The sequence below is a fragment of the Talaromyces amestolkiae genome (genome assembly GCF_001896365.1).
Source record: "Talaromyces amestolkiae strain CIB chromosome Unknown scaffold1.1, whole genome shotgun sequence".
NCBI classification, from domain to species: domain Eukaryota; kingdom Fungi; phylum Ascomycota; class Eurotiomycetes; order Eurotiales; family Trichocomaceae; genus Talaromyces; species Talaromyces amestolkiae.
The window spans coordinates 2,055,801-2,080,856 of NW_024468037.1; the positions used below are offsets into that span (position 1 = coordinate 2,055,801).

The 25,056-nt window shown below is 47.2% G+C and overlaps 10 protein-coding genes across 10 annotated transcripts; 5 read left to right on the forward strand and 5 right to left on the reverse strand.

The window, feature by feature from the left end:
- Positions 1 to 633: 633 nt before the first annotated feature.
- Positions 634 to 1,997, reverse strand: BHQ10_000672 (uncharacterized protein; the record flags this gene model as incomplete). The annotated part of the gene is made up of 3 exons (XM_040879337.1): positions 634 to 975; positions 1,029 to 1,664; positions 1,752 to 1,997. 3 exons carry the CDS (start codon positions 1,995 to 1,997, stop codon positions 634 to 636), a joined length of 1,224 nt encoding a protein of 407 aa, XP_040729177.1.
- Positions 1,998 to 3,148: 1,151 nt separating this feature from the next.
- BHQ10_000673 (uncharacterized protein) lies at positions 3,149 to 4,564 on the forward strand (the record flags this gene model as incomplete). The annotated part of the gene is made up of 6 exons (XM_040879348.1): positions 3,149 to 3,338; positions 3,390 to 3,409; positions 3,465 to 3,501; positions 3,555 to 3,622; positions 3,691 to 4,166; positions 4,225 to 4,564. The coding sequence occupies 6 exons, from the start codon at positions 3,149 to 3,151 to the stop codon at positions 4,562 to 4,564; spliced, it is 1,131 nt and encodes a 376-aa protein (XP_040729178.1).
- Positions 4,565 to 4,719: 155 nt separating this feature from the next.
- BHQ10_000674 (uncharacterized protein) lies at positions 4,720 to 6,813 on the reverse strand (the record flags this gene model as incomplete). The annotated part of the gene is made up of 2 exons (XM_040879359.1): positions 4,720 to 6,582; positions 6,649 to 6,813. The coding sequence occupies 2 exons, from the start codon at positions 6,811 to 6,813 to the stop codon at positions 4,720 to 4,722; spliced, it is 2,028 nt and encodes a 675-aa protein (XP_040729179.1).
- A 2,823-nt stretch (positions 6,814 to 9,636) lies between these two features.
- BHQ10_000675 (uncharacterized protein) lies at positions 9,637 to 10,379 on the forward strand (the record flags this gene model as incomplete). Its single annotated transcript, XM_040879370.1, has 3 exons — positions 9,637 to 9,924; positions 9,992 to 10,106; positions 10,171 to 10,379. The coding sequence occupies 3 exons, from the start codon at positions 9,637 to 9,639 to the stop codon at positions 10,377 to 10,379; spliced, it is 612 nt and encodes a 203-aa protein (XP_040729180.1).
- Positions 10,380 to 11,745: 1,366 nt separating this feature from the next.
- BHQ10_000676 (uncharacterized protein) lies at positions 11,746 to 13,086 on the forward strand (the record flags this gene model as incomplete). Its single annotated transcript, XM_040879381.1, has 7 exons — positions 11,746 to 12,145; positions 12,192 to 12,236; positions 12,285 to 12,360; positions 12,411 to 12,507; positions 12,575 to 12,795; positions 12,845 to 13,014; positions 13,061 to 13,086. 7 exons carry the CDS (start codon positions 11,746 to 11,748, stop codon positions 13,084 to 13,086), a joined length of 1,035 nt encoding a protein of 344 aa, XP_040729181.1.
- An 82-nt stretch (positions 13,087 to 13,168) lies between these two features.
- BHQ10_000677 (uncharacterized protein) lies at positions 13,169 to 14,060 on the reverse strand (the record flags this gene model as incomplete). The annotated part of the gene is made up of 3 exons (XM_040879392.1): positions 13,169 to 13,231; positions 13,280 to 13,849; positions 13,902 to 14,060. The coding sequence occupies 3 exons, from the start codon at positions 14,058 to 14,060 to the stop codon at positions 13,169 to 13,171; spliced, it is 792 nt and encodes a 263-aa protein (XP_040729182.1).
- Positions 14,061 to 14,898: 838 nt separating this feature from the next.
- BHQ10_000678 (uncharacterized protein) lies at positions 14,899 to 15,363 on the forward strand (the record flags this gene model as incomplete). The annotated part of the gene is made up of 1 exon (XM_040879403.1): positions 14,899 to 15,363. The coding sequence occupies one exon, from the start codon at positions 14,899 to 14,901 to the stop codon at positions 15,361 to 15,363; it is 465 nt and encodes a 154-aa protein (XP_040729183.1).
- Positions 15,364 to 15,921: 558 nt separating this feature from the next.
- BHQ10_000679 (uncharacterized protein) lies at positions 15,922 to 17,562 on the reverse strand (the record flags this gene model as incomplete). The annotated part of the gene is made up of 3 exons (XM_040879414.1): positions 15,922 to 16,568; positions 16,627 to 16,799; positions 16,853 to 17,562. 3 exons carry the CDS (start codon positions 17,560 to 17,562, stop codon positions 15,922 to 15,924), a joined length of 1,530 nt encoding a protein of 509 aa, XP_040729184.1.
- Positions 17,563 to 19,435: 1,873 nt separating this feature from the next.
- Positions 19,436 to 20,877, forward strand: BHQ10_000680 (uncharacterized protein; the record flags this gene model as incomplete). Its single annotated transcript, XM_040879426.1, has 3 exons — positions 19,436 to 19,441; positions 19,491 to 19,871; positions 19,921 to 20,877. 3 exons carry the CDS (start codon positions 19,436 to 19,438, stop codon positions 20,875 to 20,877), a joined length of 1,344 nt encoding a protein of 447 aa, XP_040729185.1.
- A 722-nt stretch (positions 20,878 to 21,599) lies between these two features.
- Positions 21,600 to 23,145, reverse strand: BHQ10_000681 (uncharacterized protein; the record flags this gene model as incomplete). The annotated part of the gene is made up of 3 exons (XM_040879437.1): positions 21,600 to 22,218; positions 22,268 to 22,522; positions 22,583 to 23,145. The coding sequence occupies 3 exons, from the start codon at positions 23,143 to 23,145 to the stop codon at positions 21,600 to 21,602; spliced, it is 1,437 nt and encodes a 478-aa protein (XP_040729186.1).
- Between the last annotated feature and the right edge of the window lie 1,911 nt (positions 23,146 to 25,056).

A 25,056-nucleotide genomic window follows, 5' to 3' on the forward strand; every position in this document is an offset into this window, starting at 1 on the left:
GAATTTCAATCATGTTGAACGATCTTCACGGAAATATAGAAACGTGTTCCAAATCTTTAATTGCTACCCAGGTGCATCCATGGATACTGAAAAGGATGTTGAAAGTCGACACAATCAGATACGTACTCGTTCCGGTTTAGTAATTATCCACACTGAGTAGAACTAAGGACTTCTTTGAACGCCATAATCAGATCAATGAGCCTTAAACTATCAAACATAAGCTCATAGGTATACTACAGAGTACCTAGTGGTCCAAACACGAAGTATGCCTTCAAAGCGCCAGTACTTCTACTAGATCCCTACTACAACTTCTCATCTGTGATTATCGTATTCAAGATATCAAATATATCAGATATAAATTTATACAATTTGTCTCACAGTGTGACGAAGTTCGGTTCCAGCTCCAGCCAAAAGTAGCCTGCAGCGAGAAAACTAGAATATAGAGAAGAAAAGAAAAGACGCTCGCTTGACAGCGCGAAGAGACACATTTTATACGTGCATATAACGACTTAGGCGGTGCCTAATTAGGAAATTCTGAGGACTTTTCCCGCTGCGGATTTGGCTCTAGGGTTTAGGGCTTCCTTCACTGCACAGCGACGACGTCTGGCCCATCACGCGCGAAATCTCGTTTATTTATTCAGATATGATCTGTTCTGCGACTGGATAGTCGGTATATCCGATAGTATTATCCTTAAACGGGCCGTAAAATCGAGTACGATCGTACGCCGCGAGCGGGATACCGTTCTTCAGCCGGGTAACCAGATCTGGGTTACTGATAAAATAGCGGCCATAAAGTAAGGCATCATACTTGCCCGATTCAATCACACCCCAAGGGTTAGTGTCGTCCCAACCGCCGGCCGAGAAAAAAGGGGTGTCGCCAAAGATTTCACGGAACGGGTCTAAAGTAACGTCGGCAAGACCCCAGCTAGCGAGAAACTTGTCTTTCTCTTTATAGCTGAAAATTTGTTCGTACCGCTTGCGAACATGTCAACACCAGTAAAAGAAGAAAATGGTAGTCGGTTACTTACAGGCTCAATGAAGCTGACATACGACAACGCCGGATGAGCATACTTCAAAGATTTACAAAGATAAGTCCAAGTTTCCACGCGTTGCTCACTGCGAGCTTGATTGAAAAGACCAAAAGGCGAAAGACGAATGGCAAGATTACCCTCACCGATCCGCTTCGCCAATTTATCCATCAACTCGAGCACAAAGCGGCATCTCTTTTCCGGAGATCCGCCGTATTCATCCGTTCTCTTGTTGATGTTTGAGCTCAGGAACTGCTCTGGCAGGTAGCCGTTCCCGGCGTGAATCTCAACTCCGTCGAAGCCTACGTGCATAGCCTTCTCTGCTGCGTCGCAGTAGTCTTTGATCGTCTTTTTAATATGCTCAATAGACAGTTCCACCGGTGGATGGTCCGCATAGCGAACCGGCTTTGTTTCATCTACAGGAATGTGAGAATAGCATTCGTCTGGCGAATCCCAGACACTAGCAGAGGCTGATACTGGAGGTGAACCTGACATTTGAGGAATAGTAGCTCGGCCAGCATGCCAGAGCTGGCAGTAAATGTAGCCTCCTTTTTTGTGTACGGCATCAACAACTTTGCGCCAGCCATCGGCTTGCTCTTGAGTGAACAGACCAGGCACACCAGGCATTCCGTTGCTCTAGGTAAAAGATCATCAGTTGATATCGCTAAGTGAAAGCCAATAGACCCGGCCAATTCAGGGGAAAAGGAAATTTGACAAGAATACCTCAAGAGAAGGTGGAATACCCTCTGAAATCACAAGGCCGCCTTTCGTCGTTCGCTGAACATAATACTCAACCATGAGATCCCCAGGATACCAAATGCGGTTTGGAGTCTGTGCAGTGCTGATGCGGTGGGAAGGCTCTCCTCGATTCCTGGTCAACGGGGCAAAGACAACCCTGTGATCAAGTCTAATCTTTCCATCTCCAATCAAAAGAGGCTGGAAAAGTTTGGATTGAGTCTTGTCAATCATTTTTAGTGCGTTTGTTCCTCCGGTTTTCCCTGATTTTTTGCGCAAATTCCCGGCCTTCTGCTCATAAAATGATTAATTTGTATAGTTCACAAGCAGCTCAGGGGTTGATACTTTTTTTTCTGGCAAGGTCTAAACAATTTTTTAAAAGGCGCAATTTGTTTTTCAATTTAGTTGTACGTATCAGCTTAATAATGATCACGCTAAAAGAACAACCCTGGCTCTGCGACTGCACTATCGACTCCTAGTTCTACTGAAATAACTAAAAATTTTGTGCAATACCCACAATGGATTTAAATTAATCTTTGCTATCCGAGTGTTCACCCCTGTAACAAAGCCTTAGGTGTGCATGAGAGCGGGCTGTCACTGATAAGGTACAACAAATACAGAGTACTACATATATAAAAGGCCCCCTGTTCGATATGCGGCCAAGAAGACTATCAGGTTCTCTTTGGGGTTACTGTTGGATTATTATATTACATGTACAGGGTAGTGGTCAACGCACAGATTTGTGTGTTATTCTGGTTCCAATTTCCTAGTGGAGAGTTCGCAATATACCGAGTGGATCTACGGCAGATCTCACCACTTTGTTCAAAAATCCCAAATTTCGAAAATCTATGCATAGTTACTACAGAGCGGCGAGAATTATTATATACGTATATCCAAATATAGTGATTCCAAATTCACCTAGTTTAGTACAACAATCTTGGTCCGCCGTAGGATCGTCGATGTAGACAATCAAATTTGTTCTTTCGTACGTCTCTATCCCAGACAAAGACCTCTTTCTACCCTTGTCAGACCCATCGCGTCGTGGGGATTTCTGACTGGTGGTACAATTCGGTTGACCTCGGTTTGACAGGGTTTGACACTGCTTTGTTTACCTTAGTGATTGCTGAGTTATTCAGCACCAATCGCAGCTTGATATTTAAACAGTAGGTACAGCTTTAGCGAGCTACTAAAGTCGCACCGAAGCGACCATGGAAGATCATCGAGATCAGCCCGTGGCTGTCTACGAGTTTAGAAAAATGAAATATATGAGTCTGCCAAGCGAGGGAAAAATCCTTCTTTATAAGAAACAGATGTGTTTTTCCTGCATCGATGTCTTGAATGGCTTCATCATCTCTCCAGCAGATCTTTGTTTCTAGCAGATGACAATGTCAGGGACCGATCCGCCTGCGCTGGACACTCCCAGTGGGATGACGCCTGACTTTGACCATCCGACAGACGTTCTCCGCACTATTCTTCTCGTTACACAATGTCTCTGTATTCCAATCGTTTCCATCATTGTCGTGCTTCGGTTATATGTGAGAATTCGCTTCCAGCAGCAATTGGGAGTGGACGAATGTTGGTTCTTGTTGTATTCCAAAACTCAGAAATAGGCTAATCCGTGCAAAGATTTCAGCTTTGCCGCTTGGGTATATAGACTTGAGAGTCGATGGTGTTGGTGAGGTGCACTAACAATCGCTTCAGATCCTTTTCATGGCATACTGCATCAGTGCAATCTTGTGTATGTGCTCACAATCCTGCCTATATCCAGAGTTGTGCTAACTACTGGTTCAGTGTCGAGCCATGGCGGCGGTTGCTATCAGTGGGAGCTGTATAGATCCGAGCTGGTGGGATTTCTGAGGGTGAGCCTGGCACTCTCGCAGACCATTTTACTTGCAACATGTGAGCAATTCAATTGATCAAGATACAGATTTCCTATATTGCAACTCTATTCTACGCTCCGATGGCTCTCTTCGTCAAAGTCGCACTATTAACCCTCCTAGCCCGCGTTTTCAAGCCATACCGCAAATGGGTCATCTTGATTCACATCATCCTTGGAGTTGTTTTGGCCTACTACGTGCCTGCCTTCATCATCAAAGCCCGCATATGCAGTCCCGTATCGGCCTACTGGAACGGCACCGCGAGCGGCGGCTCATGCCTCAACCAGGGCAGAGTCATCGTGGCCGATTCTGTCATGAGTGTGGTGACCGATTTGGCAATTCTCATCCTCCCCTTGCCACTGACCTGGTCGCTTCAGATGCCGCTTGAGAAGAAGTTGAAAGTCATGGGCCTTTTGAGCGCGGGAGGGCTTGCGACGGGGTTTAGCCTCTATCGGTTGGTCATGATTGTGCAAGATGGACAGTCCCCAGATCAAACGATGGTGTTTACTCGCGTTGTACTTACTGGGTAGGCTTTCATTCCCAGCGACAAAGCATAATCCGTACTGATTCTAATGACATGACAGTAATGCGGAGGGCGCCGTCGGGCTGATATGTGCCTGTCTTCCGGCACTCAACGTCCTCATTTCTCGTACCCACAAAGGAAGTTCATACCTGGCGAAACCAGAATCGCACAGTGGTTCACGATTACAACTAAGAAAGATCCGAGGATCCAAGAGTGATTACCGGCCTATGGTAGATAAGAACGTGGAGGATGGAACTGCGTTTGGTTCAGACGAAAGAGTCTTGATATCGAATGTCGCTGCATCTTATAGTGGTAATGATTTCTCTGATCACACTTCATTTGATACCGGGATCATGAAAAGTGTCGCAGTTTCTCAGTCAGTTGAGGTGACGAACAAGTGAATGTGGCTATAGATAAGATATCCCCTTAAACTTATTCAGACTAAGATTACAGCGTTGATATCTAGCAATAGATGCTTCTGAAATATTCAACTGTTTTAATTCACTTTTCTACTGAATCAAGCATACCACCAAAGATGTTAGAAATCATCAATCCATCACCACCTCTTCACATCAAACCAATACCCCTTATCAATTGACAAATGCATCGCCGCCTCAGTCCGCACACTCGATTTGCTGTTACCACTACTGGCAGCAGCAGCAGAAGCAGAAGAACAAGGACTAAAAATAGAACATTTCTGCCTCCTACTACTCTTCTTCGTATCCTCGGGTCCGAGTAGACTAATACCTACAGGCGTAGATGCTGATGGCGCGCCGTCATTTCTTCTACTGTGCATGCACGGAAGACGAATTTGAGGATCAAAGCTAATCAGGATGATGGCTTGTTTGTGAGGTTCTTCTGTGTCGACGGAGTAGATGAGTGAGCGTTCGTCGGCGACGGCGTGGATGTTGGTTGCTTGTCGGGTTGGGCAGAGGAGGTTGATGAGGTCTTCGTCTGCGTTGTCGGGGGGCCAGAGACGAACGTTATCAGATTCGTCCTTGTCACCTGTAGCAGGAGATGCAGAAGTAAGAGGGGTTGTGTCAAGTCTGCTGCGTTTGGCTGTGTGATCATCGGATGATGTGCATTTCCGTTTACGAGAATTAATCCGTAAACGCAAGCGATCTGTAGCACCTCCTACTCGATTATTTGGCTCCGGATCATTTACCAAGTCCACGAATGAACGTGCCGAGAAATTGTATGTGCGGAATTTCGTTTTCGCCATGATGAATTCCCTTCTGTTGCAACAACTACTCGTGTACTCCGAATGTACATGTTTACCTATTCTCTGGTGCCGTGCTAAGTCCTCGACCGATGGCCCATTCAGCGGTAAAGGAGCCGGTAAGGTGATGTTACTAGGTCCAATGAGGCTTCCAGGAAAGGGATGGGTGAGAAATGAAGAGGAAGATGGCGACTGTGTTACACTGGGCTCTGCGAGCTCGGCCTCAACTTCAACTTCCCCATTGATGGCTTTTTCATCCGGCCGCAAAGGTTCGGCATAATATGTTCGTACGTGATCTGAGCGACCTTCTCGCCATTCACGACGGCATTCAAGAATCATGGGTTGACCAGTGGCTTCATCCATGCGCAGAGACATTTCCGTCCAGGTATCATTAATAGGACCTTCAAGATGATCCCGGCGCCAGATTCTTTGCATTCGTACTCTGCGTCGATTGAATGCTGGTGGGATACGGATCCATTCATAAAAGGATCGCCAATTCAACGCTTCCTCCTCCGAATCAATCGTGTTAGACACCGCATAAAGATGGTCGTCGAAGATTTCGAAACAGACATTGTGGCCTATTTCAGTGCCCGCCAAGTTATCCAAAACGGTAGGCGGCATATCCTTCTTGGTATTTCTAGTGAGATCAACCCACTGAATGGCCCAAAGGAGCTCGCCAGAAGCATCAACATATGAGTGCACGCCATAAAAGAGATGTACACCATTATGGCGGACAAACAGTCGTCGCGTGTCTTCCAGCTGTCTTATAAATTTCAGTCTCTTGGAGCACCCAGGGGTGACGTCGAGAAGAATGAGCCATGCGTGCTCATCTCCATCTATTTCCACCAGAAACGCGAGTACTCCTGATGAATAATGTAGGAATGTTATTTGCGCTGAACGATCTGCAGCTTCTTGTTGACGATAAGTCGGGATTATTCGGCGTAGTATATTATGAATATCCACAACTTGTTCTGTGTTGTCTGGTTGGTGGACGTTCAAGACACGGATCTCATTATCGATGATGTACGACAAAAAACCGTCTTTATAGATGAAAGTGGCGGCATATGAAAGCACTGCGACTGAGTATGGCTCAGCCATCGCTACCGCGTGCTGCATATCGTGGATGCGTCCGATAGCCTGTCGAAAGGATATTCTTCCAGTCGTAGCCCACTGGGCCTCTTTGGAATGGGGGACATGTTTCTAGAAGCATTGTTCAATTTTCTGCGTATGATGAGCACCAATTTTTTTTTTTTGAATTAAACGTACCTTGATGGTGCGCTTGGCAAGCTGATCATTTTGCAGAAGATTGTACAGGCTCCTATTGACTCGACTGAGATTATTGAAGTCCGACAAGCCCAAGTCTTCAACAACCTGGTATAGTACATCGTAAGGTAGAGAATGCAGTTTTGCTTCTCTGGTGCATAGTCTCATGACCGCGAGAGATTATGCTGAACATTCGCAAAAGATTTGCGATGAAGTTTTGATGTCGAAGGACGAGCCGAGATGGCGGTCTGATATGCTGGCACACGCACCCGACGAAGAACACACCACAGTTCGGAGCCGTACTACCTGACACTCATTGAAGTTTGCTCTATTCAAATGAAATGACAAACGACTTTGGTTATATAAGTGATCTGGAACGGAGATAAATCCCAATGTAACAATTGAAACAAGTAAGCACAGACCTGTTGTCGGTGTCCGTGTAATTGAATCTTACTGTTGTGCAACAGGAAGGCCGGAAAATGGGTATCGTGAAAGCGGCCAATAATATACAAAAATTAAAGAATTGAGGCTCTTAATCAGACTATCGTGGAAAACTCCTAAGAACGTACGTAGTGGTGGCGGAAAGATTCTATGCGGCTCAAAGAGTGAATCATCCAGCGGTCACGAATGATAGCAGTCTCGAGCTTTGATCCTTGTGGAAGATCCACCTTTTCAAGTCTGCGCGTAATCTGGTTCAATCACGCTTATTTGGAGCAATTATCGTGGGATGGCAAACCTTGTATACGTACATACCCCATCTGACAAGGCTGAAAAATGATAATTCGTAGTTGCTTACATGTATGAAGCAGGGGGTTGGTTCCTGTTTCAGTCTGCTCATTTTTGGCGGCCCCAAAATGACTCGCAGATAAAGAAGAGAGAAATAGGTCATTGGTCAAGCAAAAAAGAACAGCACGGATTCCTGACGTCAAACCAGGAGTGATGAATGAAGCAACAGCTGAACAGAGCCTCCTCGAAAAATGTAGGCCTGGCCGTCGCGTAATATTACCAGTATTTACAATACGCGGCATCCCCCTCTGGGCTGCTCAGCCTCATAGTTCTACGTACGCATTCGTACTAGCGTTTTTTATTCCAAAAGTCTCATGCGGCTCTCGTCTCGCCCTCTCTCTTTTTCTCTTCTTTGGCCAGTACTGTTACAGTACCTACCCCCATTCCTCAAAGAGGAATTGCGCGTTATTCGCTCTAGAAATTTCCCTATCTGGCCACTCGCTGCAACATTTCCCATTTGTCTATACATTCCCCTATCCGATGTTGCCGACGTGTTTCCAATAGGTAATTGGTCTCTTACATCGGGGTCTGCCCTGCCTCGTATTCAGGCATTTCGAATGAGCCTTGTCTTGCACTTGTTTGCCTTTTTGGGGCCCAGCGCAGCCACAGTTCCAAAGAGACCAGCCATGTGTCATGATCTTCGCTTGTTAATCGAGAAAATGCGAGAACAATGAATGGAATGCACTGCTAGTCGATCAATCTTAATGAATTCCGATTCTTGTGCATACTACTAGTAGTTCCCCGCATTAGACCTATGCACTGAAACCGGTGAACAATGAGAGTCGAGCCTGATCTATCAATTTTCATACATTGACCGTCTCAAAGCTCTACGGAGTAGTCGCGTTGGAAATGACACCAGCATGAGTAGCCTCATTGCTATTCCTCAATCAATGAATACCTAGGCAAAATTCCGCACGGCTGTAAGCTAGGTACATCCGGTCATATTGGTGTTGAAGACCAGACCATCTTATCATTAAATCCCCTTGGGTCGTAGTAGGCTTTTGAATCGAACTGCTTGCACTACAGTGTGTGTAACTTCAACTTCAATGACGTGCAGCAAGCATTTTGAGTGTCGTGGGATACTTCAAACCGGTAACTTAGCACCACAAGGCACACTCGGCAGCCCATGCTCCCCCTCTTTCAATATATACACGTTGCCAATCGGATGAACGCCGATTGATAAGATGTGATAAGTATATGCATGTCGCATCAGGAAATAAGTGAAGCAAGCTTGATGCATGAAGGAGGGTGGTTGTGGTCAATGGCGCTCTTTTATAGACACCAGTTGAAGCCTGAAAGTTAAGGCGACAAGGTACCCCTCTTTTGCGAATTGATCTGTCAAGCCGCACCCCTGGCATTTGGTAAATACATAATGCAACTTGTAACAACACCTTAAAATCTACAAAATAACGTTCTCCTCCTCTGATTAGTACCTATCAGATAGAAATGTGGTGGTTACTACCACTAGATGGCCTCTACTCAGACACAGTCGGGGAATGTTTTGCCGGGCGCCGATGTAGATATCTAACCCTAACCCCAATTCCAATTCTGCAGTAGTTTGCGTACGGGGGTTAAGGTCGGCGCCCAAATTCCGTATTCCGTGCTGTAACCCTAATAAATAATTGTCGGACGGCTCTTCTACCGACTGTACCGCAACTAAGTTACTGAGCACGAGACTCACGAATACCTACCTACCACGTGATTAGTCTACTAGTCACCCGAATTACACTACGGATTTGCAAGCATTGGAAATCAAGGCGCTATAATTGCAAATCACCGTTCCACATTAACTAGTGCGCAGCACCGGGAGTTAGCAATCCCCGGCTGATTAATGAGGATTTTTTAACGTTGTTGCTAGCAAACGTTGACGAAATATCCTGCGCCGCTGATTGGTCATGCTCGTACCATCAATTCTTTCAGTTTCCATGTTCTGTTGGAGATAACCCCGATTAAGCACCTTTGTCGGTGCTTACTGATGTTGGATTGGTAGACTAATTATAGTATTGATTTAGAGTCAGTTAGTGAGTTCTAGTTGACCGTCCGACTCGCCGATATGGACAGGTACAGGAATAGTTGTCTTCGACTGATTTAAATACCCCTCGATATCCCACCTGCTTGTAGGATCAGGACAACAACAGCAACAATCGAATAAACCTTTTAGAGAAATCAATAATCGAACAGCCGATCAACTACTTAGTCAACACAATGGCTTCCGACCCTTTCTTCGACGCTCTCATTGCCCGCCGCACCATCTACGGCATCTCTGACGCCTCTCCCATCCCAGACTCGCGCATTGAGGAAATTGTAACCAAGGCCATCAAGCACATTCCGAGTACATTCAACGTACAATCCGCGCGCGCAGTCATTCTCCTCAAGGACGAGCACAAGAAATTCTGGGATACTGCAGATCAATTCGTCAAGAGCGCCTTGCCGGATGCTGTTTACCAGTCGCTTGGCCCTAGAATTGCGGGCTTCCGAGGCGGATACGGTTCGGTACGTAACATACGAGTCGTGTTATATAGTAATGGTAGTCAAATGTGATAACTAATTGTGCGATCAGGTCTTGTTCTTTGAAGCCGATGACGATTTGACTGCTTTGGCAGCCCAGCACGCTGCTGTTGCTCCTTTCATCACCGAGTGGTCCGATACTTCATCCGGAATGCACCAATTGGCCGGTACGTTCTCTATTTCTTCTCAGAGCCCTCTTCAAAGACGGCACACTAATCTACTCGATAACAGTCTGGACGGCATTCGCAGCAGAAGGCCTCGGCGCTAGCCTGCAGCATTATAATTTCTTGCCCCCGCTTGTCGAGAAGATCAAGGAGGAATACAACCTTCCCAAGGACTGGAAGCTCAAGGCTCAGTTGGTCTTTGGTACGCCCGTTGGCGGTCCGCTGGATAAGACCACCAAGCCTCTTGAGGAGCGTGTCAAGGTGTTTGGTCAGTAGATATAGACTATAGTATAGAACATTGAATTCAAGAAACGATCTTATGCCGTGTTGACTCGATATTCTCTGTCTCGGCTTTTGGCTGCTTTAGGGCGTCGACACGAAATGTTGGGGTCCACCGCTAACCACGGTTGCCGTTAAGGCACCAAAGCCTAAGCCATTGGTGCTGGTCCGGTGGTAAAACCTGTATATGTGCCCTTTGTCATACCCAAAATCGTATAGATAGAATGATGAGTATTAGGTCTCGTCGAGGACAACATAGAAGCTGTACGGAGTAGAAGTGTGGAAGAGTGGCAAGCCGAGGCAGGGGCGTCGGATCGCGTCACCTGACAGCCACGTAATCTGTGCGGCTGAAAGAACTTCCATCTCCAACAGTCATTCTGCATCAATCAAATCAGCCGTGCTGCTGCTTTTTTCATGAGCAACCTAGTGGAGCGCACGCGACTCGACTACGTACATCCCGAGTCATCTTCTACGCGGCGAATATACGTACATACGCTGTACTCCAGTCAATTGACCAACAGATTTGCGCACAATCTCCATCTCGAGACCAGCGGGGTCCGTACTTGGTCCAGCCTGCCATTGGGCTCGTTATATAGAGGCCCAGCGTCTAATTTGTCGGTTAGTATTCGACGAGCGTGGGCTATATTCTGATCATTGACATAAATTTTAGACTATTTCAGCAAAGAGCCTCAATAGTCTGAGACAAGGAGATTGACTATGACCTTCGAACCCACTCTACAGCTTGTTCTCGACGAATAATTTTCAAAACGTCTAGCTTGCTGAGGATTTCTATTCAGCTGGTATAGGGCACTGACTTTGCTTTCCACTGGTGTCTGTGCAAGCTTTCTTTCTTCGCACGGACTGTCATAAGCTGGTGACTTGCTACGCCGTGCTATCGGTTGAAGCTATACCCATGTATCCCCATGGCTATTATMCTCCTCCGCCATATCCTCCTCCTAGTTGGGGAGTAGGACATCCGCCTCATCATGGACAATATGCACCACCTCCTGGACCACCGCCCTCCGCGCACTATAGACCACCTCCTGGACCACCACCCTCAGCGCATCATAGACCACCTCCCGGACCGCCTCCAATGCTAAATGGTTATCCACATAGACCAGCAACATTTCCGTAAGTACCATGTAAAGCGCTAGACAGCAGACAGACATTAAACAATGTATAGTCCTCCACCAGATAGACCGCACAGTCTTCCTCCACAGCCTCACCGAGTGAACACTTTGCCTTCTACATCTACACCCGCACTGCCTCCACGGCCTAGTCCTCGACCTAGTCCACGACCTAGCTCAGTATCCAGTCCTATGCCGCCACATCGTAAGTACTAGTTCCTTTATCAGACCACACAATGAAGTCATTAACCGAGCATTCGTACCGAACAGAAAACTACCCTCCTCCATACACATCCTTACCACCAACACCCCCTCAAACACCCCAATCATTCGGCCACGGCGCCCCTTCGAGTTACCAATTCCAGTACTCTAATTGCTCCGGAAAGCGGAAAGCACTACTGATTGGTATCAACTACTTTGGGCAGGCCAACCAGCTGAAAGGATGCATCAACGATGTGACGCAAATGTCGATTTATCTCAACAGTGCCTACGGCTATCGTCGGGAGGATATGGTGATACTGACGGATGATCAAAGTAATCCGATGAGTCAGCCGACGAAGGCAAATATCATTCGAGCGATGCATTGGTTGGTCAAGGATGCGATGCCGAATGATTCGTTGTTTATTCATTTTTCGGGTATCTCTCCTTTCATTTCGTCCATACCGTAGCTAATGGTTTGCAGGACATGGGGGTCGGACACCAGATTTGGATGGTGACGAAGATGATGGTAATATCCATTACATGAAATTATGAAAAGATAGCTGAAGAATTTTAGGATTCGACGATGTCATCTATCCGGTCGACTACAAAGTTGCAGGTCATATCGTGGATGATGACATGCACGATATAATGTATGTATACATCAACCACTCAAGGAATACTTATCTAAATCATGGATCAGGGTCAAACCACTACGACCCGGCGTGCGACTCACAGCTATCTTCGACTCGTGCCATTCGGGAACTGCCCTAGACCTCCCATTCATCTACTCTACTCAGGTATGTCCGCCTCATTCTAGGTATCTGCCTTATTTTGGAAACGGATTAAGCTTACAACAGGTAATAGGGCGTACTGAAAGAACCAAATCTAGCCAAAGAAGCAGCCCAAGACCTCTTTAGTGCATTCACCGCATATGGAAAAGGCGATCTAGGCGGCGTTGCCCAAACGGCCATCGGATTCTTCAAGAAAGCCTCCATTGGCGATTCGGCGCGTGAGAGGAGGATGATGACAAAAACCTCTCCTGCGGATGTGGTAATGTTTTCCGGGTCAAAAGATACGCAGACTTCGTAAGCCGCTCAGTAACCCCAAGGAGACACATAACTGACATGACTGCAGCGCCGATACATTCCAAGGCGGACAAGCCAGAGGGGCCCTGAGTTGGGCTTTCATTGAGACGTTGCGACAATATCCAAAACAGAGCTATCTGCAGCTGCTGAACAATATCAGAGCGAAATTGGAAAGGAATTATTCGCAGAAGCCGCAATTGAGTTGTAGTCATCCTTTGGGTAAGTCTCCAGCTGTGCGTATGCAAGCATATACTGACGTACACAGATGTACATTTGCTGTTTGTCATGTGATGACACAAAAAAAGATGGAGAGATACAAGTCTATAAACTTTTGGGATATCGTTATACATATCATCATGTCTCAAGCGTCACGTTATAAATTTTCTTCAGCCCATCGGATCTCGTATCCAAACACGGTGCGACGGAGTGTTTCATCCTATCAAAGTCAGACATATTAAACGTAAAAGTGATGGCAAAGGCATACCCCAGGATCATCCTCAAACAAGACCTTATCCAAAACCTTCTCAAAGACTTTTGTCACCACAAACCCATTCTCCTCCGCCAGAGGAAAGAATTTTTCTGTTTTGGGCAGTAACCACGGCTGATACGGCGTAAATATAACCAACGCCACAGCATCCCTCGACTTTTTCAAAGTCTCTTGCATCGTCTTGATGAGATTTGGATGCTCGCGATGACTATATACCACATCCGCCATAATCAAAGTATCAAATGCCTTTGTCGTAGTACTATCGCCCGGTAAAAAAGACATAATTTCATCAGTATCTGCGCCCCATTTATATCCCGCGACATGCAACTGTGAACCCTCCGGAATCATGGGCGCAGCGGCATCCGCGTTTCGGCGCATGTTATCCACCAGATCTGGATCAGAGTAATCCGTCATAACGACTGTGCGCGCGCCCTTGATCGCGGCGATGATACTGGGCACACCTGCCGCAGCGCCGATTTCGAGTACGTTTTTGTTCGCGACGAGGCGCGGGGCGTTTTGTTCGAGGTATTCGGCGCTTATGCGTCCGGCGTTCCAGAGCATGTTACCCTCCATACGATCATCAGTTGGGATTGTTTGATAAGAGGAAGAAGTCGCATACGTAGAGAGGATGGCTGCCGACTAGGCGCACGCGGATTGTCTGTCCTGATAGCATCTGGTGCGAGGAGAAGGTGGGCTGTTCTTCCTCGGGGTAGAAGCCCTCTGGGTCGGCGAAGAGGTTGCCTGCACCGAGGTCGTCGTCATTGTGGTTGTCGGCCATGCTAGTTGCCGTGGCTGTATAGATAGCGTAATGCTCGGTGAAGCTCTCGTGATCGAGCAGAAGACAATAAATATTGGAGGCTAATCCGCTAAAAGAATAATTGCGACTTACAGCTCTGATTGGCTCCTAGGGCATCCACTTGATGCAGTCACGTGCTCGTCGATCAGATTGCAGGCCCCGTCGGTTTGTCAGAAGCCGTATCGTTACAATGCCGTTACACTCGATCATCCAGCAAAATCAGCGGAGAATTCACGTGGTGCGGGGGATATTACAGCCTCAATACGATACGATACATACAGCAGAGGGGAAGTTTTTGTGCTTATCATCGACTGTTCGGCTTGCTCCTTTGCATCACTTTCTCTTTCATTCTTTGATTCTAGCTACTTCCCCGCAGACTCATCACTCCAGTGGGAAAGTCGCAGAAAGGGACCCCAAAGAACGAAATTGACCAGAGGACGCCGATCATTGCGGAGTGCATATCATCCACCCATTTACGATAAATAGTACGTCCATGTCCTGAGGACAGTTACTCTTCGGGCCTTCCGTCCGAACAAGAACGCCATCCTTGATCATTGCAAAGTCACACCCCCCGTTCGCATCGACCTACCAATTCACCTAATTCGCTCGTCCGTGATTATTCATAATTGGCTTTTGGCTCAAAGGGTGGAATTTGCCAATAAGACTTTTCGTTCTTGGTACTTGGTGCTTGGTACTTGTGCCGGGTCAATCGTCATAGACGCCACAAGCGCGTAATCAGCCTACTGTGAGATCACTCTCAAGATCAAGAATCGAGTCGCTTGTTTCACAGCCGATTCATACTCATATATTCGGAATCACGATGAATAACAATCGGTATAACCTACGCTCCTCGGCGCAACCGCAGATTGCGCCGTCATTCTATCCGACATCGTCGACGACCGGTACCGCGACGACCGGCGCAGGAAGTACTTCGACAACAACGTCGACGACAGGAGTCTCCTCTTCCTCGTTCCTACCAACACAATCCACATTTCAAAGCGGACAAGCGCAACAATTTCAAGCTCAACCAGGCCAGTTTATCGGCCAACAAGCACAACAGCAGCAACATCTCTTCGCCGACACGCAAGCCCACGCACACGCACAAGCACAACAAAACATGAATACCATACTCCCGACACAGGCCCAAGTACAACCGGGACAAATGACTCTAGGCGGTCCCGCAGCCACGGCACCATTCCTGCAAGACTTTACACTTGTCGCGGAGGCCGTGAAGCGGGTACAAATGGACGCGGTGATGACGGAGATGGAGTCTATTACTCTTTGATGTTATCTGCACTAGATTTCTCCTTCCGGGTTTGGATCAGCACTGGCGTTTATGTCGGATTAACGATTGTGATTTCCATACTATGATTGATTTACTTGGAGAGGGGGTTGCATGACTTACGACGGCGTTTTGGATCTGACTTATTTCTGACGATAAATTTACACATGTTTGCTATTGACTTTATGTATACCTACAAATATTCCCCTGTCTTTTCTTGCCCTTTTGATATTATACGATATAATCAAATCCTTATGATTTTGAAATGCATTTTTTGATTAACATACCTCCAGAAGCGGGTACTCAGTGTCAAGCTGTCTGGTTATTTTTCAGTACAAGAACTCCAATGATGAACCTCGTCAACCTCGTTTCCAAGGGACATTCAAAACCTGACAAACCCAACGCCGAGAGAATGGTACATGCGACAAAAATTATTGGCCCACAAAGGCAATGACAAGAGACCAAAAAAAGGTGAGGAAAAAGGAAGTAATAGAAGTGGATCATTATGAACATATATGATACAGCTGGACCTTAGTATTTCGGCCCGCTGCAAGGAGAGAATCAGGCTTTCTGCTTAATATCCGTCACGAATATCCTCGTAAACAGTTTCGTGGCTCTATGCTGCTGGTGGTCTGACTTCTTCAGCTTTCGTAGTTTGGAATGTGGAGGCTGTTGCTCGTTTTTCGTATGTGGGATTGGCGGAGGTCTTTGGTCATGGTGGCTTGTGTGAGGTCTGTTGATTTGTGAGAAGGAGGTTGTGTTGTTGTATGCTATGCTGTCGCTGGGCGGATTGGTGGTTGTGTTGTGGGACTGGGGAGTGGCATTTGTATGAGGTGAGACGAAACTATCTGGCGAGAACGGCATTTCTTTTGATGATGATGGTGAAGAGGCCTCTGGAGATGGGTCATGGAGTGGGTGATTGGTTATGGTCACTTGATCGTCATCCCGAACTGCGCGGATTGTGGTAAGGTTCTCGCTGCTCTGGATACCGGCTCGATGGTGCATCATGGGCGAGAGTTTGGGCATGGAGAAGTTAAAGACAGAGTTTCGGCGAGCGTCTCCTCCTATCTTTGGGGTATAGTCGGAGGAAAAAGTTGGAATAGGGCTTGTCGTGCTTCGGAGTGGTTGTACAGGGCGTACGAATGATGATGTCTGGGCCAGGTCTGGGGTCGTAGATGGGGAATACGACGTTGGTTTCTGGCTTGTGTCTACCAGTGTAGGCGAAGAGGAAGTAGATATCGAGGATGCAGCGGAGACATCACTGACAGCAGATACTGCTGACCTCATTGTTGCAGTAGTAGCCGAAGACCCGGACGACGATATTGATCCGATAGTTGGTCTGCTCACACCAGTTGAAGACGCCGCGGTTAGTGTAGGTGTTCTCCCCAAAAACATTGACAGTCTCCTTGTAGATGACGTAGAGGGCCTGGTTCGCTCCTCTGACCGATTATCAGTCGACGAAAATGCTGACGGTTGATGCTGATGTCTCGACGAAGGCCGAGCTTGTGCCGCCCCCGGACTCCCTCTCTGCCTCAACACGGCAGGKGCTTTCTTCTTTKGTACATGGCCCGAAGGTTTCTCGAGGCCGTATACTGCGACGGGCGTCGATAAGAGATCGTCTTCGATCAGGGGGGTTGCATAGTATCGAGAAGGGATGAGTCGCTGCACGCTGCTGGAAGGTGCGGATACTCGTATCGTTGACTCTTCGGCTTCTGTCTCGTCTAGCGTGCTCGACGACGGCGATTCGCAGATTATGTTCTCTTCTTCTACCTCTTCTGCTGCTGCCATTTCGTGATCCGTGGCGAACCGTTGTCGGTCAGAGGTGTCGATTCGATGTGGATGCATCACGATTGAGACCGGCCGTGGCGCCACGTCTGGTGCCTGCTCCTGCTGTTGGCTCTTCACCTGGCTATCCCAGCACGGCGGATGTAATAAAGCTTTCGATTCCGATGGTTGTTCCTCTTGTTGCTGTTTATCTTCGTCTTCGGGATCGTCATCAGAATCCAACCCTAACCCTAAGTGCGTATCCGGTTCTGAACTTGGATGAGAACAATCTTGTGCTGGCAACTCAGCAGGCTCAAGCGAGATGTCCAGTCCATAATAAAGATTACCATCAGTCTCCACCATGCAATATCCATCCAGCGAGGCTTGAAACGGGAATCGGAGTGTGGCGGACATCATGGTCTCGGACTCGTCAGCCATTGCTCAGACAGGTGCTTTGCACTCAATATCGAACAAGTGGGTCATGAAAAATATTGGCGAAATTTCGGTGTCTTTCAAGCAAGTTTCTGCAAGAAAAAGGAGAAAGTAAGCAAACACAAATTCAGGGTCCACTAAATGATGTGATCATGATTAATGGCGTGGTTCTACAGGTCAATTGGATATGCTGAGACGAGTGATGGGGATTGCCGCGTCAACAAGTGCTCCATAGAGGATGAGTCTGAAACATGCATTTTCCATGTGAAGAGGCAAAAGAACAGTCTGACTTGAGTATACAGAAAGAAACTACACAAGGGTGAGAGATGTCGTTATAAGAGCTAGACTGGCCAGATTATCAGTGGGATCTTTGATCTCCAAATGACAGGTTCACACCAACCAAAGTCTGAGTATGGCTTAGTTTGCAGTTCTCTAGTTCACACTATTCTACAATATTCTATTTCTAGAAAACATTTAATGAGCTGTGGAGACTTACTTTATTTTTTTAGTACCATTAATTACTAGTATTAAGTATCAGAATGCTGGGTCATGACAGGAACTCTCCGGATAGACGTTTCTAGAGGCTGAACCTTCTTGCACTCGATTCTCTCATCTACCTAGTCCAGTGGCGAACTGTACACAAGTATAACTTACATGTCATATATTTACGTTGGTACTACGTACGGAGTACATAGGAGTTGTACATAGTACATTGTATGTAGTACGTACTACTCCGTAGTAAATCGAATGAATCGAAAAAGGAGCCAAAAATAGAGCGACTATACAAGTTGCGGCTTAGCTTATGGAGATCGTATTTTAACTTCATCCATCCTCCATTCTTGGATAGGCCAGATCAACACTCTTTACCAACATACCAACATACCAACATATGGCAGTGCTGACCGGCCTGTCCCTCAAGCGAAACTCTCAGATGTTGTGAGTCTATGACTATAAGTGGAAACACGCCAAGCTGCAATTTATGTACAACCCGAGCTAGTCAACATTGAAACAGCGGAGCAAGCCTCACCACACCCGGGAGAGTACTGAGGTGTCCGTAAAAGTCCAAGTAGCACACCCACGGAATCCTACAGGAAGTTTCCTATTCAATAAGAATTCCTGTCACTTCTGTCGAGCTTTATGACTTTGTCCGTGTCCGAGACAAGACACGTAGGTCAGCCGCGGCATCCGAAGTTCAGGGGCGTTGTCTGTGTGTCGTACGTGGATTCGTAAAGAGACCCATCACTGACGAGGAAACTCCGCCCGTCCCTTCCATTGAGAGTTGAAATAGGAAATTCGCTGGGCAAAGAGAATTGCGAATTTTTGATCGGGATCCACTAAGCAGGATCTAGTGGATTATCACCGAGTGGAGGATTTGTTTTGGAGAAAAGAAAGGTGACGGTTTGCTGTGTTTGGATGTTCCGTTCTGCCTGAGGCCACCCCCAGTTGTCTGCATTTCTTGGACGTCTTTCATACTCGTTGTGCGGTCTTTGGACTTCTGCACAGGTCTAAGTTACGGAAAGACCGGACTGTATTTCATGAGCTCGGATTGGGAGTGTACAGAAATACTAGACACAAACTCGCTTCGTCATAGATATAATGACGAGCTAGACATCCACCCGATCAGTCTCCTGGATGCTATTTCCTTGAAACAAACGCTTGAAAACAAGCCCGATAAATTAATTCATGCAATAAGAGGATCATAATTGAATTGCTATGACCGGTAAAGATGTTGCAAGGGGGAAAGAGTATAACTAGAGGGAAGCTCGGGGGTGGGGCACATACAGTGCGGGGAGGAAAAAAAAGTCATCAGCAGCCTAATCTTGTGTCTGAAGAACAACTATCAATGCAATGCGCCAATCCTCATGAGTCTTGATAAACCATGCCTGTGAGTCTCAAACATCACTTACTTGCGCTCATATACTCACATCCTCTAGCTGATTATTCTAACCGGATACCCTTGCTCGGGCCTATCGTATCGCGCCAAACAACTCGCCCAACTCCTCGAAGAAACCCAAACCCAACTCTTCGACGCCCTCGACAATGAGAACAACGCCACCGGAGACGACGGAAACCAAGAAAAGTCGAAACAAAAGCGGTTTACATTTCATATAGTCCCCTCTCACGACCCCGGTCATCCTCGCACGGTTTACGACCATGCGCGAACAGAGAAGGAAGCGCGAGCGGTGGCATATGCGCGAGTCAAGCGCGCATTGGCAAAAGATGCGTTCGTGATTTTGGATGGAATGAATTATATCAAGGGGTATCGGTATCAGTTATGGTGTGAGGCCAAGGCTGTGGGTACAACGTGTTGTGTTGTGAGTCCATCTCAAGCGAGATGATCGATCATGACTGACCATGTTGAAGGTACATATCGGCACCCCAATTGACAAATGCGTCGCAATCAACAACTCACGATTTAAAAACCAACAATCCGCCCAAGATACGCTCCCAGAAACAAACGCGACAACAGACGATCTCGCCGAACCCGACACCGAAGAACCCTATCCATCCGACCTACACCAAAACCTCATTTTCAGATACGAAGAACCTAGCACCCACAGTCGCTGGGACAAGCCCCTATTCACCGTACCATGGTCAGACGCCAGGCCGCCAGTCGAGGAGATATGGACAGCCGCGACCGGCATCGAAATAGAAAAGACTTTCCTCTCCGACGCCCCCGAAACGACACCTACATCCACAATAAGTCCCATAGCAGCTCTGCTGCATACCGACCCAAACAACCCTTCACCCTCCCCATTGACAGCAGCGATACAACAACAAGCATCAGACACAGCAAGCATAGCATATACAATCCGCACAACAAATACCCAAGCCCTCAACGGCGGCCGTCTAGGCCGCCCCCGCATAAAATCGCATCAAGCCACCGTTCTCCCCACCCAAACCGACTCGGGCGCCCTATACAACTACGAAAAGAAAACCTCAGCGATCGTAGCAGCCATACGAAACTATACGTCCTCGACACCATCCGCCGAAGCCGCACTCGCGCAGTCCACTAAGCAGGAAGGAGGCGTGAAACGAGGAGATGAAGAGGGGATCTCAATCAGCGTTCCCGACGCGACAATTCCAGTCTTTATCCCAGCGCATATCGTCCGCAGTGCGCCCACGGATGATCTCGCGGGTGCAGGCGGACTGTTGACGCTGCCCCGTCTGCAGCGGTTGCGCAGACAGTGGATTTCGCAGAATAGGACGTATAGTGGTATGACAAACAAGCAGGCCAAAGGTGCGTTGGGCGCTGAACAGATTGGCGATGCGTTTGTAAGGTTTCTGAATTTTGAGTTGGCGGGGAATACGCCTGAGTAGGTTTCTAGATAGATGAAATGAATACAAAAAAAATAATCTTTTTTGTGTTAAGGTTCAAAAGCTAGACAGACACAGTCCATAGGTATAAATAACGACAATAACAATTGAATATCAAAAGTCCTCCTGGATCGCTCCTCTGTTTTTTCCGCTCGCAAAGATGTCTATATTCACATCTGTATACAAAAGTCCTCCAAATCCCGGAAATATATCTCGAAACAAAACGAAAGGAAACCCAAACGCGCCAAAAATAAATGTTTCCTCGCTACAGGCGAGCGTACAAGAATCTCGGCCAAATACATGCAAAAAACACAGTATCCGACTCTAAACTATACATGATTGTAACTTCCAAAATGTATACATCTGATAATTTCAAAACAAGAATGCTTCTGATTGATAAATAGAAGATATCAGAAATCCCAGGGATTCCGAGAGCAAGATGCGAAGCAAGAAGTACTGCAATGCGGTTTCGAGCAAGGGCTCTGAATACCACTTTCGCGCTGGCGACACAACGGTGTCGGGCCATCCTCAGTCGGCAGACGAATTCAGTTGTCATTCCATGGCGATAGACCAGGATCCTATCTATGTGCGGAATGCGTTGATACCAATAAGCCTGCAACCAGTGACTGCCTAAATGGCATCCAGGGACGTTCTGGGCTGTACGGATCCAGTGGGAAAGAGAACTTCCAAATTTAAAATTGAGTAAAAGATCCACGCGATGTATTTCAGACGTTGGAGAATGTAGTAGCAGCGGAGCTGGCCTCGAGCTGGCGGTAATTCAAGCCGAGAGTGATGAGTTCCTGGAGACTAGCGTTGGCCTTCTCATGCATGACTGTGTCTTCGGGTTTGATGCTGGCAAGCTTCTCCAGCAGTCTAGTGCGGCAGTCGTAGTAGTTCTGCTCCGCATTTCGTAGGCGCTGTTCGTGCTGGGCAGGGTTGACTTTTACAGCGTTGCTCTGGGAAGAAGCCGACTTGGTCCTCTTCATGGTAGTTGCGGAAACGGGCTTGGTGACCTTTCTCTTGCGCACACCGGCGGAGTCTTTCTTCTTGAGGACCTGGCCAACGGCATTGGACTCGGGGGAACTAGGCTGTTCGGATCCAGTGTAATCGTGTACCCGCTTCATATGGTCAAAAAGGTTCCAGCGGCGGGGAAATCCATATCCCGGAACGGCTCGCTCGCATCCTGGGTAGAAACAAAGGTGTGGGTTGTCTCCGTGGCCGTGGAATCCATGGGCTTCACGTTCATGACGGAAGAGGCAAGCGTTGGAAGAAAAGTGCAGATTCTGAGCAGCACAAGTAGCCACCTTACATCTATATGGCTTCAAGTGGGAGTCCAAGTATTTGCTAATTCCTAGTCAGTAACGTATCTTCGAGACAGGATCACAAAACTTACTGGTAAGCACACTTCTGGGTGGTCGGTGTATGGTTGCAAGGGTTCTCTCCAGTGGCAAAAGGGCAGTAGTATTTTCCATCGCTTTGGGTCGACAATGAGTAATAAGGGTGATCCCGAGGTGTTCTGACTTCAGTCTTATCCTTGGCTCCTGGAACAGATTCTCCAATTGGCAAGGCATAGGCTTCTGGATCGGACTTCCTGGTAGGTCGAGTAGAAGACGCCGACAGCAATGGTCGCTGACTTTGTTTCGTAGGTCTAATAGTCCTATGAGACGTAAGTACTCGGCCACCCATCCACGAGTTCGAAAGTACAAACCTGTTTGGGTCCTGGTCATTCAAAGGAGGTGACATGGGATGGAAAGAGTCCTGGATGTTGATCTTCTCCTCATTGACTTGGTAGTAAGCTGGCTGAGAGCATGCAGAAGTTACAGAAACCTGGCTGGCCTCGGTGAGAGGAGGGGAAACGGGTGGTGAGTAGATGTGCGAGATCTGGTCGTACTGGGCTCCAACAAGATTCGTAGTATCCAAGGTCAAATTCCACGTGTCCTGTGTGGAAAACAATTGGCCATCTTCATGGGGCGAGTTGTGACCCAAAGATGCAGAATCATCATGCATACACCTCTGAGTAGCCTCGTCATTTTCGTAGTTGTACTCAAACAAGGAAGAAGCAAAAGCCTGAGCAAAGTGGTGGGGGTGTGAGTAGTCCATTTCGGTGTGTTCACCAAGGCCACCGGCAGCTTGGATGTCAGATAGTGAGTGGAACATGGCAGCTGAGTCATTGATCCCCGTGGCACCAGGAATTAATTGCTGTGAAAAGGAATATGAGAGCATGGTAACCTCTGGAGTCTCTGGCTGAGTACCAATTGGGCTGGATTCCATAGAGTCTGATGTGCTTAATGTCCACTGGTCCATGTCTTGGCTGTGAGGAATAGTTGAAGATAAAGAAAAGTGATCCTGGGAAATTTCATCATCCTGGTGTGTCCTTGAAATGGCAGTTATATCCTGAAGTGAAGAGGTATGTCTTGAACGGCATTTGTTCATGTTGTGCAGTGTGGTGGCCATGTTTTCGGATCCCATTCTGGTTTCGAAAATTGTCAGGTGGAGAGTAGATGAAACAACAGAGAACTGTTAAGCTCAATGTATGCACTAAACATTACGAGGAGTCAAGTCAGTATTCGATCGGCGGAAGAGAATAAAGCATAAAACAAGAAAAAATTCGTCGCTCAAAGGGTCCAGGTAGTTTCGCATGAAGCTAGAGGGAATTAGCATTTACTTCAATACGAAGGGGTGAGCCTGTCATACATGATGTTTGGTGCCAGGGAGGTGGTCCGGATTCCATGTAGGCCAGGGTACCAGTTTTAGGTTGACTGATAACTGATTTGATAAACAGTGGGCCACGTTCGTCTCCGGTGAAGCTATGTTGAGGAAACTTGGATCCAGAATGTCTTGTCGATCTTTTGGTAAATGCCATGGTCGCGATGTATATGCACAGAAGTAGGGAAAGGCCAGGATAAGAGATCGCAAAAATTCCTAGGTTCATCCTTGTGGTAGTACAAGAATACTGCAGCATCAAGCAGTATTGTCGATGTCAGAGACAACATCCCGGTCAGAAAGCAGCTAAGAGATAGGTCCATGTGGCCGGCTGCATGTTGATCCAGTTGTCGTAAAGGAAATCAAAAGTCCAGATATTAAGGCTCCGTAGAAATCCAGAGGGTATCAGAAGGAAATGCGGCCCATGCCAGGTATGGAAATCAGAATGGTCCTTTCAGAAAAAGCCAACGTCCAAGGGAGAAAAGATCCAGGTATTGCAAGTACAGTCCATCCTTACACTGGATTCGATTAGGCCATATAATCCAGTAATTTCTGTAGTGTATAAAGGTCATCGATTGCCATCATTAAGCTTTCGAGACAAGGTCTCCATACCGCTCGACGGGTGTCAAGGGTTCCATCCAGGTAAAAAATCCACGGGTATTGGCAAAAATCCTCGGCATAAACAGGTCGACGGCTGGTGCTGGCACTCATTTCTCACAGCACCGAGCCGATGAAAGTCCAAGCAAAAAGCGAGGAGAGATCCAGGAGCAGTCCATTGGCGGGAAAAACTCAACAAGGCCAAAAGTACATGAGTGAGCAGTACAGGTCCGGAAGCGACGGTAAAGCAAAAAAAGCAATGCAGCAAAGAAAAGGGACTGGGTCTACCTGATGCGTTCTGTGGTCGTATAAATGTTGTCTATCTAGATCCTCGGCAAGAAACTAAAGAGAAACAAGCAAAACAATGATCCTGTCCTGGGAATTTTGGGTCGTGTTTGTCCTGGTGGAATATGGTTTATGGTAATAGATATCCTCGGGTCGCGTAATAGGGTTGAAGATTGGTGGTTGTTAGGAGTGAGATGTGGCGTGGGAATGGTAGATATGTTTAAAGAAGAATGAGGATTAGTCCAAAATGTGATGAGTAAGTTGGGTATCAATGTCGCTGTTTGTGTATGTGTGTGTGATGAAATAAAAGAGAAAAGAGTTAGGAGACAAAAGTAGGGGGAAGGTTGGGCTTTAATGGATTTTCTGGGAAAGATGGGTTGGCAAGTTGGGAAGGAGTTGACTTGGTTCGGGAATAGTGGGAAGGGGCGGCCCGGCACGCGGTGGGCCAGCGTCCCAGACAGCGCTGGCAATGGCTGTGATGGCCGTCTCTGTTTGGMTCTGCTGTGTGATAACACCGCATAGCGCCAAAATAGCCCATCCAGTCAGACTACCGCACCACCTAGTCTTGACTCGGTTACACTCGAGAAACATGAGACG